Source organism: Octopus bimaculoides, chromosome 1 (assembly GCF_046866305.1).
Source record: "Octopus bimaculoides isolate indiv1 chromosome 1, ASM4686630v1, whole genome shotgun sequence".
Lineage (NCBI taxonomy): Eukaryota > Metazoa > Mollusca > Cephalopoda > Octopoda > Octopodidae > Octopus > Octopus bimaculoides.
Genome location: NC_142928.1, coordinates 113,604,460 through 113,622,828, shown reverse-complemented (window position 1 = coordinate 113,622,828; position 18,369 = coordinate 113,604,460). Strand labels below are relative to the sequence as shown.

The 18,369-nt window shown below is 40.2% G+C and overlaps 1 protein-coding gene across 2 annotated transcripts in view; it reads right to left on the bottom strand.

Moving 5' to 3' along the window:
- The window catches only part of LOC106880055 (F-actin-uncapping protein LRRC16A), a 547,921-nt gene that overhangs the window by 180,015 nt on the left and 349,537 nt on the right, over window positions 1-18,369 (bottom strand). For both annotated transcript variants that reach the window (XM_089356189.1, XM_089356195.1), the window contains exon 22: window positions 1,429-1,538. In XM_089356189.1, the coding sequence (XP_089212315.1) occupies window positions 1,429-1,538 (110 nt within the window). The remainder of the gene's footprint in view (window positions 1-1,428; window positions 1,539-18,369) is intronic.

Here is an 18,369-nt window from a genome sequence, read left to right as displayed (position 1 = left end):
GTTTGGAGGTGAGATGCAGTGAATGCACTCGAAAAACCTGTGGAAAAAATTATTTCACACCAAAGTACAAATGGGTCCTTTACGAAATAGTTACCCACGATAGGAACAGGCATGTGAATAAAAGGGTCAATGAGACTGATAAAGCAAGAGCTGAGCATCTGGCAGAACAGAGGGAAAGGGACAGAAGCAGGAGAGATCAGGAATTGGACACTTGAAGAGCTGAGCATCTGGCGAAACGGAGGGAAAATGACCATAGCAGGAGACATCATGAATTGGATGCCCATATGAATACAAACAGAATAAAATGAGTTTTATATAAATCGCACCATGGGTTACCAAGATACGCAGCTTTTCAGGTACCTTTATAAATAGCCAAACCGACGTATAATGGGAAAATGCTTTGAAAGTAAGGTACCATTAAAGTGTGAATACACATGGAATAACAGAAGTTTTGCGTAAATCAGACCACGGATTCCCGAGATACGTGGTTTTTTTTGGGTACCTTGAATTATTGGTGACCCAACAGATCACAGGTAGGACAGTAACTAATATTGGTAAAAGTACCTTGAAGTAAGAATTTGTCTTACTGAAAATCTATACAGACATGCTGGACATTTGTTTGTGATTGAATGACTGGATGTACATGGTGTCAAATAGTTTTCAACATCGAAGTGCAGGACAAGCCATAGGGAGTGCTAAAAATAGCTCTGAAGTGGTAGTCCAATACAACAGCTATACTAAAAGCTATCAGAAATATATATCAAATTTAGGTTTAATCAATGCATAAAAATCTAATTTAAAAAAATTTATATTTAGTGAAACTTCAGTTTTAAACCATATTTTAACTTTATTGCACGATTTTAATTTCAATAACTTTAGAAAGTGATTAATTATGATGATTAATCATAAAAAAAGTTTTTTATCATTGGTTTTAACCTTGAAATGAGCATTTTTATAGATTTTAACTTTTTGGCAAAAAATTACCTTACTTATCACTTCAGGAAAGTCTCATTCTTTTACAGATATTCACCACAACATTCCTTCTCCAAACAAGCACTGTCTCTCCTTTACATTCTGGCTGATGCTTTTAATATTTAGTTGCTCTTTTAGCTCATTTGTGCTCTGCTTTTCATGCAGCTTAATATCATACAGCCAAGAGATTATGCTTGCCTCAATTTTATTCATATTATGCAGAGCTTCCACATTCAATGTCAAAATCCCACTGTAGCACAGAATTACCTTTATTATACATGCTTCATACAATCTACCTTTTGCACAAATTTTCCTGGTATTTGTTTATAGTAAGAGTGAGCAACTATAGTTTTACTCAAAAGATCATCAAACTAAAAGAAAGAGTTATAATATGGTATAAACATATTTTTCTTCCATGTAGTAAAACATTTACACCATAATAATAAAAAAACTAACCTGAGCTTATTAAATATGTCAGTACTAACATCTGTTAAAGATTGCAGCACCAGATCTTTTGGCAATTTCTGTTTTTCTCCAATGCTGTTCTTGAGGTCAGAATAAAATTCCTAAAAGAGTAAATTAAATGAAGTCACTGTGTCTTATCTATTAGCCAATTTAATTTCAAGTTATTTAATTACTGCATATATATTTATGAAAGTCTGTGTGTAAGAGGGATGTATAAAATTGATGTATGAACAAAAAAAAAACCCATGGGAATTAAGAGCTTAATCAATAATATATTCTTAATCTCCAACACATTTATTACAATGTAGTAAATCCTAGTGAAACTAATTTATAGAAATATACAGAGGTGGTTAAAATGATTGTTGAGATCAATATATTTAGAATAAAAAGTAAAAAAGAACAAATTTCACATATTGTTCAGCAGTTGTTTCATTGACATAAAACATCATTGTTTATGTAAATTTGTAATTATAATACATAATTAATTTTAAAATGATCTACCCAAATAGTCAGGTACAAAATGGTACTCAGGAAACTGTAATACAAGGGAAACATACAAGAGAAACAAAAAAAAATATGATAAAAAAAAGAGAACAAAAAGATAAATATATAGAAAGTGACAAACATTTATATGAATCTCAAAATAAATAGAGATGCACATAAACTTAAAAGACTACATACTCCATTTAACACTCACATGCTTATGAGAGTATGTGCATACATACATACACACACATATATATATATTTATATATCTGTAAAAATATGTGACACTTATTCAGTAGCCATGATAGTACTCCGAGTTTCGGATGCCAGGGTGGGAGCACATGCCAACATCTCTTCAGTTATCCGGCCAATTGAAAATTCCTGTGAAAAATGACCGTTAAAACAAAGGGAAATTACTGTGTAGTGAAAAAACGCATCTAAAACTGCGTATATTATCACATGCACGCATATATCCATATACACATGCACATATCTCTGTATATGCACGCATATATCTACATACGCATGCATCCACATGCACACTCACAAGCGCGTGCATATAAAGTTCCTTGTACGTGTCTATAATCATACAGGAAAAAAGTTTGGAGGAGAGAAAACAGAAAACTATGTGGAAAAATACAAAAACATTAACCCTATAATTATGTAAAAAAAAACATTAAAATAATTAAAAAAATATAATAATATAAAAATATAAAATCCAGGCAAAAAAAGTGAAAAGCTTATACATAGACACAATATAGAAGCTTATCAGTACAGTCCCATCAGCAGGTCCTATCAGTACAAATATTAAAAAATATATATAAAATATATATAAGAAATGTAAGTAATAATTATAGAGAGACACAAAAAATAGAAAGCAAGTCCAATCAGTAAACTCAAGGGGACCAAAAACGTAGCAAATATTTGGTCACATGTGGACATGATCCGAAAAGTTCAGTCTTTGAATTCAGACATGTGGTAGTTTCCAAGCTGCCTTTCCAGATGAGCCATCTTTCCATATCACATAGACCGCACTCGGAGTTTTATCATGGCTACTATTTTTACAGATAAATTCCTCTATTTGCATAATATCGAGGTCTCTTTCTTTCTTTTGTTGTCCTTCCTGTCAAATATATATATATGGTCAATGAGGAAACTTGGGATAGAAGAGTGGTTAGTGAGAGATGTGCGAACCATGTACAAAGATGCTGTCAGTAAGGTCAGGGTTGGAAATGAGTACAGTAATGAATTCCGGGTAGAGGTAGGGGTCCACCAAGGCTCTGTCCTCAGCCACCTCCTTTTTATCATAGTCCTCCAGGCGATAACAGAGGAATTCAAGTCAGGATGCCCCTGGGAGCTCCTCTATGCTGATGACCTTCCACTGATTGCTAAGTCACTATCAGAACTAGAGGAGAAGTTTCAGGTGTGGGAGCAGGGACTAGAATCGAAGGGCCTTAGAGTAAACCTAGCTAAAACCGAAGTCCTAATAAGTAGAAAGGTAGATAAAACACAAACCCCTTCAGGTAGATGGCCCTGTTCAATATGTAGAAAAGGTGTAGGTAGTAACTCTATAAGATGTACCCAGTGAAAGCTATGGACACATAAGAGGTGCAGCAATATCAAAGGCAGGTTAACTTGGAAGTTAGTTTTTGTATGTGGCAGATGTTCAGATGCAATAAACACTGTAAACAAACAAGAAACAACTTCTATCTCATTCCAGGGAGAAAAACTAGAGGTAGTTGATAGCTTCCACTATCTGGGTGACCAAGTTAGTAGTGGGGGGTGGGTGCGCTGAAAGTGTAGCTGCTAGAATAAGAATAGCCTGGGCAAAGTTCAGAGAGCTCTTACCTCTACTGGTGACAAAGGGACTCTCACTCAGAGTAAAAGGCAGACTATATGACGCATGTGTATGAACAGCCATGCTACATGGCAGTGAAACATGGGCTGTGACTGCTGAGGACATGCGTAAGCTCGCACGGAATGAAGCCAGTAATCTCCAATGGATGAATAATGTCAGTGTGCACACCCGACAGAGTGTAAGTATCTTGAGAGAAAAGTTGAACATAAGAAGCATCAGCTATGGTGTGCAAGAGAGACGATTGCGCTGGTATGGACATGTGGCGAGAATGGATGAGGATAGCTGTGTGAAAAAGTGCCACACCCTAACAGTTGCGGGAACCTGTGGAAGAGGTAGGCCCAGGAAGACCTGGGCTGAGGTGGTGAGGCAAGACCTTCGAACATTGGGCCTCACCGAGAAGATGACTTCTGACTGAGACCTTTGGAAATATGCAGTGCATGAGAAGACACGGCAAGCCAAGTGAGACCTAAATCCAAAGCCTCTGCCAGGGGTGTAGCCAGCCCACCTACGCGTACCTTTCTTTCTTTCGACACTAAACTCCGCTTGTGAAGACCTGTTGAGGCAAGTAAAATCGAAACCGAACTAAATTCGACGACTAGCACCTATGCCAACGTCATCTCCTTCATTGGACACGAAACTCAGCTTGCGAAGACTTATTGGGGCAAGCGAAAGCGAAATCGGGATGGCACCTGTGCCCAGCGTCGCCTTTCTGGCACTTGTGCCCATGGCATGTGTAATGAACTTTTGAGCAAGATCGTTGCCAGTATCCCTGGACTGGCTCTTGTGCGGGTGGCTCATAAAATACACCATTTTGAGCGTGGCCGTTGCCAGTACCGCCTGACTGGCCTCGTGCGGGTGGCACATAAAAGCACCCACTACACTCTCAGAGTGGTTGGCATTAGGAAGGGCATCTAGCTGTAGAAACTCTGCCAAATCAGATTGGAGCCTAGTGTAGCCATCTGGTTTCACCAGTCCTCAGTCAAATCGTCCAACCCATGCTAGCATGGAAAGCAGATGTTAAACGATGATGATGATGATGATGATATATATATATATATATGTAGATATCTAAACGTGTGTACATATATATTTTTATTTGTTTCAGTCATTTGACTGTGGCCATGCTGGAGCACTACATATAGTTGAACAAATCGATCCCAGGATTTATTCTTTGTAACCTTAGTACTTATTCTATTGGTTTGTTTTGCTGAACTTCTAAGTTACAGGGACGTAAACATATCAACATTGGTTGTCAAGCAATGGTGGGAGACAAACACAGACACATAAACATATACATACATATATATATATATATATATATATATATATAGGGGAGAATTTCACAAAAAAAAACAGAAGACGAAGACAGGTGGTGTAGAAAACAAACAGATGTATTAGTATAACGCTCGGGAAGTGAAAAAGTCTTTAACGTTTTGAGCCTACACTCTTCGACAGAAAGGAACACAGAGAGAAACAAGGAGAGAAAAAAAGAATATGTAGTGGCAAGCGATCTATCATGGAGAATGCCGGGTAGAAGGGCTACATAGGAGAGCTACAAAGAAGGGGAGATAATAAAGTAGCAGTGATCCCAAAACGAAGGTGCGCCTGCGTGTGCATAAGAGAGTTCGTATGTGCATGTGAAAGAGGGTTGGAGATCTTGATGTGTGTATGTGTAGGTGTGAGAATGTGGGGCTGGGAATTGGTCAGTGCTGGTGTGTGGAGTGGTGTATTGTGATGTGATGTGTTGTGTGGTATGGTGTAGTGGTGAGTGGTGTGATGTGATAGTGTTGGGAGGTGGTTGAGGCGAGGGTGGGGAAAGCAAGGGTGGGGAAAGCAAGGGTGGGGTGTGAGTTAGGCTGAGGGTGGGGGTAGAGGTGGGGTATGTGGGAGTGGGTGTAAGGGATTGGGTGGGAAGTATAGGGAAGGTGGGTTAGAATGTGTAGGGGTGGGGTCGTCTTATGAGGGAGTGTTGGTGATGAAGGGGGAAGGAGAAGGTAGGTAGGAGAGAAAAGAGAGAAGAAAGAGAGTAGGAGTGAAGAGAAGTAGGAGTCATAGCAAGAGAGGAGAGGTGGGTGGTAGGAAGTAGGTGCGAGGGGGGGAGAGGCGAGAGGAGGAGATTAGATGAAGAGAGGAGGAGAGTTGAGCCCATGTGATGAAAAGGAGTGAAGAGAGAAGATTAATCCCTGTTCACTGTGCAAATGAGAGTCTGGATGGCCCCTGTACAAGGATAAAGGGGCTTCTTTCAGTTTCTGTCTACCAAATTCACTCACAGGGCTTTGGTTGGCCCAAGGTTATAGCAGAAGACACTTGCCCAAGGTGCCATGTAGTGGGACTGAACTCGGAACCATGTGGTTGGTAAGCAAGCTACTTACCACACAGCCACTCCTGCACCTATATATATATATATATATATATATCCCCTCCTCCAATGCCTCCTCCCCTCTTGAAAGTTTTTTTTTTGTTTTGTCTTGCAAATTACTTGGTGACCCTATCAGTGCAGGTGCCACTTAAAAGCACCCATTCCACACTGTAGTTGGTGTTCAGAAGAGCATCCAGCTGTAAAAACCTTGCCAAAACTGACCTCACCTGAGCTTGTACGATGTAAAAAGCATGAAGTTCACTCTGCTGAGTGGTTGGCATTATGAAGGGCATCCAGCTGTCTATACAGTCACAGAAGTCTGGTGCAGGCTTCTGCCTGGGTGGCTCTTGTGAAACTATCCCACTCATGTTAGCAGGGAAGACATATGTTAAACAATGATGATGATAATATATAAATATGTGTGTGTAAATGGATATTTAAAATAGACACGGTCTTCTAGTCTTAAATTTAGTAGTTGATAAAGAGATAAATGAATTAGAAATGAATTACAATCCCTTACAACCCAATGACCCCACTATGCACCATGAGATTCTTAGAAGTTGTAGTCTATTCTTACCTACAACAGTAACAACATGAATTACTTCTATCTTCTTGCTCTGTTAAAATATTCGAGAAAAATTATATTTATGTGCTCTACTTGTTAAAATTCTACTTCTTCCACAGGTTCCCTCTACTGCTAGGGTGTGGCACTTTTTCACACAGCTGTCCTCATCCATTCGCAACACATGACCATACCAGCACAGTCGTCTCTCTTACACGCCACATCTGATGCTTCTTAAGTCCAACTTTTCTCTCAGGGCACTTACACTCTGTTGTGTATGCACACTGACATTACACATCCAGTGGAGCATATTGGCTTCATTCCTTGCAAGCTTACGCATGTCCTCAACGGTCACGGCCCATGTTTCACTGCCATGTAGCATGGCTGTTCACACACATGCGTCATACAGTCTACCTTTTACTCTGTGCGAGAGGCCCTTTGTCACCAGCAGAGGTAGAAGCTCTCTGAACTTTGCTCAGGCTATTCTTACTCTAGCAGCTACACTTTCATAGCATCCACCCCTACTACTGACTTGGTCACCTAGGTAACGGAAGCTATCAACTGCTTCTAGTTTTTCCCCTAGGAATGTGACGGAAGTTGTTCTCTGCACATTTTCAGTGTTTACTGCACCTGAGCATTTGCCACACACAAAAACTATCTTGCTAGTTAGCCTTCCCTTGATATTGCTGCACCTCTGAAGTGTCCATAGCTTGCACTGGGTACATCTTATGGAGTTTCTACCTATGCCCTTTCTACAGATCGAGCAGGGCTATCTACTTGAAGGGATTTGTGGTTTGTCTGCCTTCCTACTTATTAAGACATTAGTTTTTGCTAGGTTGACTCTAAGGCCCTTCGATTCTAGACCTTGCTTCCACACCTGAAACTTCTCTAGTTCTGTTTGTGAATCAGCTATTAGAGCAGCGTCATCAGCATAGAGAAGTTCCTCTGTTATTGCCTGGAGGACTATGATGAATAAGAGGGGGCTGAGGACTGATCCTTGGTAGACACCTACTCCTACCCAGAATTCTTCACTGTACTCATTGCCAACCCTCACCTTACTGACAAGCATCCCTGTACATGGCTCGCACAGCTCTCACTAACCATTCTTTTATTTCTAGTTTCCTCATTGACAACCAGATAAGGGATCGGGGGACCCTGTCAAAGGCTTTCTCCATTGTCAACAAAAGCTAGGTACAGAGGTTTATCTCTGGCTAGGTATTTCTCCTGCAGCTGTCTTACCAGAAATATAGCATCAGTGGTGTTTTTCCCTGGCATAAACCCAAACTGCATCTCATCTAGACTGATTCTCTCCCTAATTAGTTGGGCTATGACACTCTCCGTGACTTTCATTACCTGATCCAATAACTCGATACCTCTGTAATTATTTGTATCTTATGCATCACCTTTACCTTTGTAGCAGTTGACTGGTGCTGCTACACCAGTCATTGGGTATGACTCATTCATGTACCACCTGATTGACTATACGGGTGACTAGACTATAGCCGATACTGCTAGATATTTTAAGCATCTCTGTGGTGATTCTTGATGGGCCGGGGGCTTTCCTGTCTTCATACCTTTCATTGCTTTATCTACCAAGGTACTGTCAATTTGGATAGCTGGTCCCTCTGTTAGGTCGACATTCGGCAGACCCTCTTTCTCCCATTCATTCTCATCATTTAGCAACCTTTCATAGTGGCGTCTCCAAGTCCCTCCTCTTGCAGCCTCATTAAATGTAAGTGAGCCATCATCCATGCAGACACAATTCTCTCCTATGACACCATGATTCTCTCTGACACACTGTCTTGCAACACAAAACACCTCAAGTGTTTAGTCCTCACAATGTCTGCATTGGCAAATTTTTTTCTTATCTGCTTCCCCTCCGGCTCAATAAATCTGTCTCCTAGCTTCTGGCAGTCTGATACAATTCCCTGTTACCACCGTTCTTCCAGTCCTTCCATACCTATTTCTTTTCCCTAATGGCCCTGTCAACAACATTGTTCCACCACCATGTTACCTTGGGTAGAGAGGGGACTTTGCACCATCCACAGCTCTGGTCAGTCGCCCTCAACAGGTTGTCCCATAGAAACCTCTAGTTGTCTTCCACATCATGTGATGCTATATCCCCCTCTATTTCATCAAAAGCTTTGAGTAATACGTCTCTAAATCTGTCCATTCACAGGATCTTTAAGCTTCCAAATCCTTCTTCTCCATGCTGGTCATCTTCTGGGCATCCCTTTAGCCCTGATCCTGAAGTTGCTAACTACTAATCTATGTTGTGAGGTGCATTCTTCACCTGAGAAGGTTTTGGCATTTATAAGTAGCCATCTTTCCTGTTTCCTGGTGAGGATTTAGTCAATTTGACTAGTATGTCTACCAGATCAGTAAGTGAATAGGTGAATGACAGGTTTCCTGAAATTAGTATTACAAAACATAAGATCATTTGCATTGCAGAACTCCAGCAGCCTGGTTCCCTCCTCATCGTGGGAAATAAAACCATGGCCTCCATGTACACCATGAAAGCCCCCTGCATGTCCAACATGCCCATTGAAGTTACCAGCCACAAAGAGAAGGTCCCTGTCATTCGTCGATGAGGTAGTCTGCAAGAAGGTGTCATAAAATCGGTCTTTCTGTTCATCAGGTACCCCCAGCTAGGGGTATAGGCCAAGATAATGGTTGCTAACCCATGTGGCAGAACTAATGTAATCTTAAGTATTCTATCATGATTACCTTGTCAACCCATTTCTCTGTAAGAAGTATACCATGACCCCGACCCCGTCAGTGTTCCCTGTCCAGAAAATCTTATACCCATGTTCTTTGCCTGTGAGGAACCTAGCAGAAGCTCCTCTCCACCTTACTTCTTGGATGCAACACAAATCTACATGTCTCCATTCAAGCATCTCAACAACCTCACCAGACCTACCTTTCAGTGTGCCAACCCTGAGGGCGCGGGAGGTGAGGGCCTGTGAGACCCTGGGATGTGGTCAGCAGCGTCATGTACTTGAAAAGAAAGCTCGCATTTGGCAGAACTCATGAACATACAATAGCCTTCATCCTGCATACACTACAACATTATTTTATGCACTACATAATCACTACATTACATAGGAGATAAACCCTAAGCAGGGATGGGGGAACATTAAGCCTTTATAAGTGTTCATGGGAGAGACATCTGATAGAGGTCAGAGGTCAGAGGATAGAGACTTCCAGTACAGATGGTGGGGATCATGAGTACAGTACAGGTGGAGGGCAAGTGCACCATGAAACAGCAAACAACTCAGGCTGCCAGTGTGAGAGAATACTATGATATAATGAGATAGAATTTAGTATTTGAAATTCTTAACTGGAGCAATAACCGAGAGTTTTTGGTTAGCCAAACTGTGACAAAATTAGAACCAAGAGTTTTCAGTCAGCCAAAGTGTGACAAAATTAGATAAATGAATGAATAAGTGACGATAATAAATGAGCGTCAAAGGGAGGGAGAAAGAGGGAGAGTTGGATCGAGCGAAGGGATCTTAAGTTTTCTTTTTTGTTTTAAACATACAGCGTGGAAGACAAAACTGTGTTTACATAGATAATGAAATAGATAGAATAATGAAATGAACTAATAAGGTAATTATGATCTGCACTGAAAAAAGAGAGGTTTAGATGTACTAGGTTGAAAAACAAGATTGCTTATCATCATCATCATCATCGTTTAACGTCCGCCTTCCATGCTAGCATGGGTTGGACGATTTGACTGAGGACTGGTGAAACCGGATGGCAACACCAGGCTCCAATCTAATTTGGCAGAGTTTCTACAGCTGGATGCCCTTCCTAACGCCAACCACTCAGAGAGTATAAACATTTGTGTGTGTGTGTGTGTGTGTGTGTGTATCTATCTATCTATCTATCTATCTATCTATATATATATATATATATATATATATATATATATATATATATATATATATGTGTGTGTGTGTGTGTGTGTATATATCGATCAGTAGATTATAGATCTGAAAAAAAAAAAAGAGACACTCTAAAACATTAGAGCAGTAGCATAAATATACTATTGTTCTAATGTTTTAGAGTGTCTTTTTTTGCTTGTTATGGTCGATCAGAGAGTGACAATTGGTTTTGCACCTATGAATGCTTAGCTGTATAAGCAATTCATCAGACTACCATCAGAGTCTGATGAGTCACCTATACAGCTAAGCTCTTGTTGGTGCGAATCCAATTGTTACTCACTGACTGGTCATAAGCAACCTTCTAAAGACACACACATACAGAGTTTTATTAATTGGTAGAAGTTACAGAGTAATTCAAGGGTTGAGAGTTTCATGCATTGGCAGGTAACAAAGTGGTTTCAAATTATGGTGATTACATTTATATAGACCAACAAGAATGATGGATGCAGTAGTCTCTGGATTATTCTAGAATAAAACTAAAATGAAATAAAGAAGTTCGGATATACAGCGCTAGCCAAAATTATGGAGCAGGTATGAAAAAATAGAGAATATGATTGAAACTCAATTAATAATTGAAAACAGTATAATAAACATTCTAGAGTCTATCCCATCAATAACTAGTATTTGATGTATCTTTTTTTTTTTTCTTGCTTTTATAACTGCTTTTATGCACTTTTACATACTTGAAATTTGTTGGCACAAGTGGCTGGGTCAATTTTCTGCCACTCATTGTGCAACACTAACATTTTTTCCAATTCTTTCAGTGAATATCTTATTACTAACTTATCAGTGGTTAATATTTGTTGAAAATGTCTCCGAAGAAATAGATTCCTGAAGTTCAAAGGGCTCAAATCATTGCATTATCCAGTGAAGGATTCTCCCAAGTTGAAATTGTAAGAAAATTGAAATACTTGAGAAAAGGTGTCCTGAAAACCATAAAGGACGAGGTCATAAAAAGTATGCAACCATGAGGGAAGACAGGTTGCTGAAGAGGTCATCTCTGGCAGATAGGAAAAAGACGACCTCTGACATAACTGCTGAGTTTCGGGTGGCAACAAACAAGGATTTATAAAGGCTGGCTACCACTCCTTTCTCTACACACTTGTGTAAAAATATATATATTAACAAGAATCCAAATCAATACATTTATCTAACTTTTACTTTTTAGTTGTAAGAATTTCAATACTTATTACAATTTTTATTCATTTAGATGTATTAATCTTTTTGTTGATAGTTTAGGTTATATATATTTTTAGTTGAATTAATTGAAATATTTAGTAGACAAAGGAGTGATAGCCAGCCATTGTAAAACCGATCTAAATTCCATTATGGGGAATGGGAGTATATATATATATGTAGTGAAACTACCTATCGCCATTAGATACAAAACTACTATCGCCATTCTTCTCATTTAAATATAACAAGCGCGGGCGTAGCGGAAAACACATTTGCCTGTCATCACGTGACTGATTATTATTCGAAGCGGCAACTTCTTCGAACCGTTCCCGCCAGAAAGCAAACTGACCAATCACGGCCCCTAATAAGGTCATGTGATAGAGTATTTTTCCAAAGCCTTCGGGAGCCGATAGTTTGTTATAAATAGCTTTAACTCAGTGGCAAAATTTGTCTCGGTTCAGTTTCTCTATAGAGACTGTTCCGTGTACCACATGACAGCAGCAGCAGTTCCAGCGACAACATCAACAGCTTCGTCCAACGATGACCACCAACGACATTGCCACATCAGCAAAACGATTCTACGACTACTACCAAGCAGCCTCTTCGCCACCAGCGTCAACACGACTTTCTATGTACACCAATCCAAACCACCGCGGCACATCTCTCTCTTCGATTCTGTTAGGTGTTTCGTGACACGTAAAAGCACCCACTACACTCTCTGAGTGGTTGGCGTTAGGAAGGGCATCCAGCTGTAGAAACTCTGCCAAATCAGACTGGAGCCTGGTGTTGCCATCCGGTTTCACCAGTCCTCAGTCAAATCGTCCAACCCATGCTAGCATGGAAAGCGGACGTTAAACGATGATGATGATGATGATGATATTCACCACGATTAATAATAGACAAGAGAATTCAGCCAGCGACGAACGTCTGTTCTCAAGAGCCTGGCCCGGCATGGAAGCCACCACATCACAACTAGTGATCAGCCCTGCCACACACAGCCTCAATTCCTTTCACATACAGACTCATTCTATTGTGTACTCAAGAACTGGTATAAATGCTCATGTGTTACTGACTCTTTCTATCTGCTGTAATATCTCACACTCACATACATGTATCACTCACGCACACTCTTTTCTTAGTACGACGGCCTGTCTTTGATTATGTTTTTATATGTCGCATTTCACACTCTCACATACACATACATCTTTAATGCCATAATAAATATCTCTGTTATTCATTTCATACGGTTGCCTTCTATCGTCTCTTCATTACTGGTATTTACGAATTCGCATATGTTATCGTAGTATAACATATTTTGTATATCATCATTTGAAATATATATTTGTGTTCGACCGTGTGATGCGTTTAAATAAAAGGAGTCCTCTGTTTTTCCATTCGTCACCATTTCTCCTTTTTGAGTTCGCACGGTCGTTCTTACAAACTGGCGACCACGACGAGACTCGATTCACACAGTCCTTCTGATATGAATCCGACGAGATTTGTCCATACAGCCAACGTGATCCTGTTCACACAGTTTCACTTAAAAATGGTGACTAAATGCCAGGGATAGACCAACCGTTCTATCAGTCTTTTTCATTATATTTTTTTTTATTTCGTCTGTTTGTCTTCGACAAACCGACTGGTGCAAGGCTAGTGTAGTGAAACTACCTATCGCCATTTGATACAAAACTACTATCGCCATTCTTCTCATTTAAATATAAACAAGCGCGGGCGTAGCGGAAAACACATTTGCCTGTCATCACGTGACTGATTATTATTCGAAGCGGCAACTTCTTCGAACCGTTCCCGCCAGAACGCAAACTGACCAATCACGGCCCCTAATAAGGTCACGTGATAGGGTATTTTTCTGAAGCCTTCGGGAGCCGATAGTTTGTTATAAATAGCTTTAACTCAGCGGCAAAATTTGTCTCGGTTCAGTTTCTCTATAGAGACTGTTCCGTGTACCACACGACAGCAGCAGCAGTTCCAGTATCATTAGAAGGCAGCTGGCATAATGAAATAGAAGCTTTATTTACATACCTTTAATGTCACCAAAAACAAATTTAAGATATATACACACACACACACACACACACACACACACATATATATATATTTATATAATCTGTTACAGTCTGTCAGACGAAGGCCTTGATGAATACCACTAGGTATGAAAATACGTATTCGCCTTTATATATCTAATTCTCTATATTGAATACTCAATATTTCATATATTCAATAAGACATTCAATACTTCCTTTCATTTTACCATCTATTTTTATATTATATATTATATATTCCATATTCTATATCCCATATTAATTTTACAAAAATATATATAAAACATAAAAAACAGACAGAGTTGGAACTCTTTTAAATAAAATAATATATTCCTCTATACACGATCATACAAAACCCTTTTTTGTATTTATTTTTACTCACACACACATATATATAAATGTTTCGTTTTTGGATTTGGTTTGCAAGATTTTTTATGTGATTTTGTGTGTGGAAATTTTACCGGTGAGTGTGTTAAAATTTAAGGCACAATAAGAAAATGACTCTCCCCAGACACAACAGTATCTATATCATCATCATGATCATCGTTTAACGTCCGCTTTCCATGCTAGCATGGGTGGGACGATTTGACTGAGGACTGGTGAAACCGGATGGCAACACCAGGCTCCAATCTAATTTGGCAGAGTTTCTACAGCTGGATGCCCTTCCTAACGCCAACCACTCAGAGAGTGTAGTGGGTGCTTTTACATGTCACCCGCACAAAGGCCAGTCAGGCGGTACTGGCAACGGCCACGCTCAAGATGGTGTCTTTTATGTGCCACCCGCACAAGAGCCAGTCCAGGGGCACTGGCAACGATCTCACTTGGCTTGCCAAGTCTTCTCACGCACAGCACATTTCCAAAGGTATCGGTCAGTAGTCATCGCCTCGGTGAGGCCCAGTGTTCGAAGGTCTTGCCTCACCACCTCAGCCCAGGTCTTCCTGGGCCTACCTCTTCCATGGGTTCCCTCAACCACTAGGGTGTGGCACTTTTTCACACAGTTATCCTCATCCATTCTCACCACATGTCCATACCAGCGCAATCGTCTCTCTTGCACACCACAACTGATGCTTATTATGTTCAGCTTTTCTCTCAAGATACTTACACTCTGACGGGTATGCATGCTGATATTACACATCCAACAGAGCATACTGGCTTCATTCCTTCCGAGCTTACGTATGTCCTCAGCAATTACAGCCCATGTTTCACTGCCATGTAGCATGGCTGTTCGTACACATGCATTATACAGTCTGCCTTTTACTCTGAGTGAGAGTCCCTTTGTCGCCAGCAGAGGTAAGAGCTCTCTGAACTTTGCCCAGGCTATTATTATTATTCTAGCAGCTACACTTTCAGCGCACCCACCCCCACTACTAACTTGGTCACCCAGATAGCGGAAGCTATCGACTACCTCTAGTTTTTGTCCCTGCAATGAGATAGAAGTTGTTTCCTGTTTGTTTACAGTGTTTATTGCACCTGAACATCTGCCACATACAAAAACTAACTTCCTAATTAACCTGCCTTTGATATTGCTGCACCTCTTATGTGTCCATAGCTTGCACCGGTTACATCTTATAGAGTTACTACCTACTCCTTTTCTACATATTGAGCAGGGCCATCTACCTGAAGGGGTTTGTGTTTTATCTACCTTCCTACTTATTAGGATTTTGGTTTTAGCGAGGCTGACTCTAAGGCCCTTCGATTCTAGTCCTTGCTTCCACACCTGTAATTTCTCCTCTAGTTCTGATAGTGACTCCGCAATTAGTGCAAGGTCATCAGCATAGAGGAGCTCCCAGGGGCAACCTGTCTTGAATTCCTCTGTGATCGCCTGGAGGACTATGATAAATAGGAGGGGCCTGAGGATGGAACCTTGGTGGACCCCTACCTCTACCCGGAATTCATTACTGTACTCATTTCCAACCCTCACCTTACTGGCAGCATCTCTGTACATGGCTCGCACAGCTCTCACTAACCATTCTTCTATCCCAAGTTTCCTCATTGACCACCAGATAAGGGATCGGGGGACCCTGTCAAAGGCTTTCTCCATGTCAACAAAAGCCAGGTACAGAGGGTTATCCTTGGCTAGGTATTTCTCCTGCAGCTGTCTTACTAGAAATATGGCATCAGTAGTGCTTTTACCTGGTACGAACCCAAACTGCATCTCATCTAAATTTATTCACTCCCTAATTAGTTGGGCTATGACCCTCTCTGTAACTTTCATAACCTGATCTAACAGATTGATGCCTCTGTAATTATTTGTATCTAAAGCGTCACCTTTACCTTTGTAGCAGTTGACTATGGTGCTGCTACACCAGTCATTGGGTATGACTCCTTCGTGTAACACCTGGTTCATAATACGGGTGACTAGGCTGTAGCGAACACTGCCAGATATTTCGAGCATCTCTGCAGTGATTCCTGATGGGCCGGGGGCTTTCCCTGTCTTCATACTCTTAATTGCTTTATCTACCCTGGTACTATCAACTCGGATAGCTGGTCCCTCTGTTGGGTCGACATACAGCAGGCTCTCTTTCTCCCATTCATTCTCTTTATTAAGCAATCTATCGTAGTGGCATCTCCAGACCTCTTTCTTTGCAGCCTCATTTAGTGCAAGCGTACCATCATCCATGCGAACACATTTCTCTCCTACGACATCACTATTCTCTCCCCTACACTGTCTTGCAACACGAAATACCTTGAGTCTTTGGTCCTCACGGCGCAGAACATTGGCAAATCTTTTCTTATCTGCTTCCCCTCTGGCTAAATAAACCTGTTGCCTAGCTTCCCTTCAGGCAGATTGGTACAATTCCCTGCTACCACCATTCTTCCAGTCCTTCCAAGCCTGTTTCTTTTGTCTAATAGCCCTGTCTACCTCCTTGTTCCACCACCACATTACTCTGGGTCGAGAGGGGACTTTACACCAGTGACAGATCTGGTCGGTGGCTCTCAACAGGTTGTCCCGCAGAAATCTCCAATTTTCTTCCACGTTGTATGATGCTATATCCCCTTCTATTTCGTCAAATGCTTCAAGTAACTTGTCTTTAAGTCTCTGTCCATTTGCAGGGTCTTTAAGCTTCCACACCCTTCTCCTCCAAGCCGGTCATTTTGCCTTGATCCTGAAGTCGCTAACTACTAATCTATGTTGTGGGGTACATTCTTCGCCAGGGAAGGTTTTGGCATTTATAAGCCGCCCTCTTTCCCTATTTCTGGCGAGGATGTAGTCGATTTGGCTAGAGTGTCTGCCAGATCGGTAGGTGACTAGGTGACTGGCAGGTTTCCTGAAGTTGGTATTGCAGACCATAAGATCGGTTGCATCACAGAACTCCAGCAGTCTGGTTCCCTCCTCGTTGCGGGAACCAAAGCCATAGCCTCCATGTATGCCATGGAAGCCTCTAGCACGACGTCCGACATGTCCATTGAAGTCTCCAGCCACAAAGAGAAGGTCCCTGTCACTCGTCAACGAGGTAGTTTGCAAGAGGGTGTCATAGAATTGGTCTTTCAGCCCATCTGGGAGCCCCGGTTGAGGGGCATAGGCTGAGATGACAGTAGCTAATCTATGATGAAGCACTAGTCTAATCTTAAGTACTCTGTCACATACTCTAACTACTTCGATTACCTTATCCACCCATTTCTCTGCTAAAAGTATTCCTACGCCCCTGACCCCGTCAGTGTTCCCTGCCCATATATATATATATATATATATATATATATATATATATATATATACATATATATATATATATATATATATATATATATATATATATATATATATACATATACATATATATATATATATATATATATATATATATATATATATAAAACAAAGTCAAGTTGTAAGATACCGCACGAGTGGAAATATATATGAAAGAAGGTTTGAAAATGCAAGTGAATAAACATCTTTAAAATTGCATTTTCAAACCTTCATTCATATATATGTATATATATATATATATATATATATATATATATATATATATATATATATATATATACCGGAGTAAGCACATAAATGTGCAACAAGGTGGAAAAAAGAGTACTCAAATACCAGAGGTAGAGTAATATGCTTTATTTAAAAGCAGCAGAAATATAACAAAAGACTGTTACTCTGAGTTTCACATTCCCGTTCATCGGACAGTTTTGTTAGAAATGGGAATGGAATAACAATGCAATCAAAAGTGATATAAAATTTAAAACACATGGATCTGTTTGATTGGGCGTTTCAAATAACGGTCATGGATGCGTAATGAACAAAACAAATGAATTTAATATAGATTCATCCTATTTAAAAAAATATATCGAAGAATAGAAAAATTGGCTCAAAATTTCTATTTTTCTCTCTCTCTCTCTATATATATATACATCAAAATACACAGACGCATACGCACAGACAATCTACGTATATAGGTATATATTTGCAAGGCACAAATATATACATGAATACAAATTTATACACATATACATACACAAGCATTTAAGTTTGCGCATGA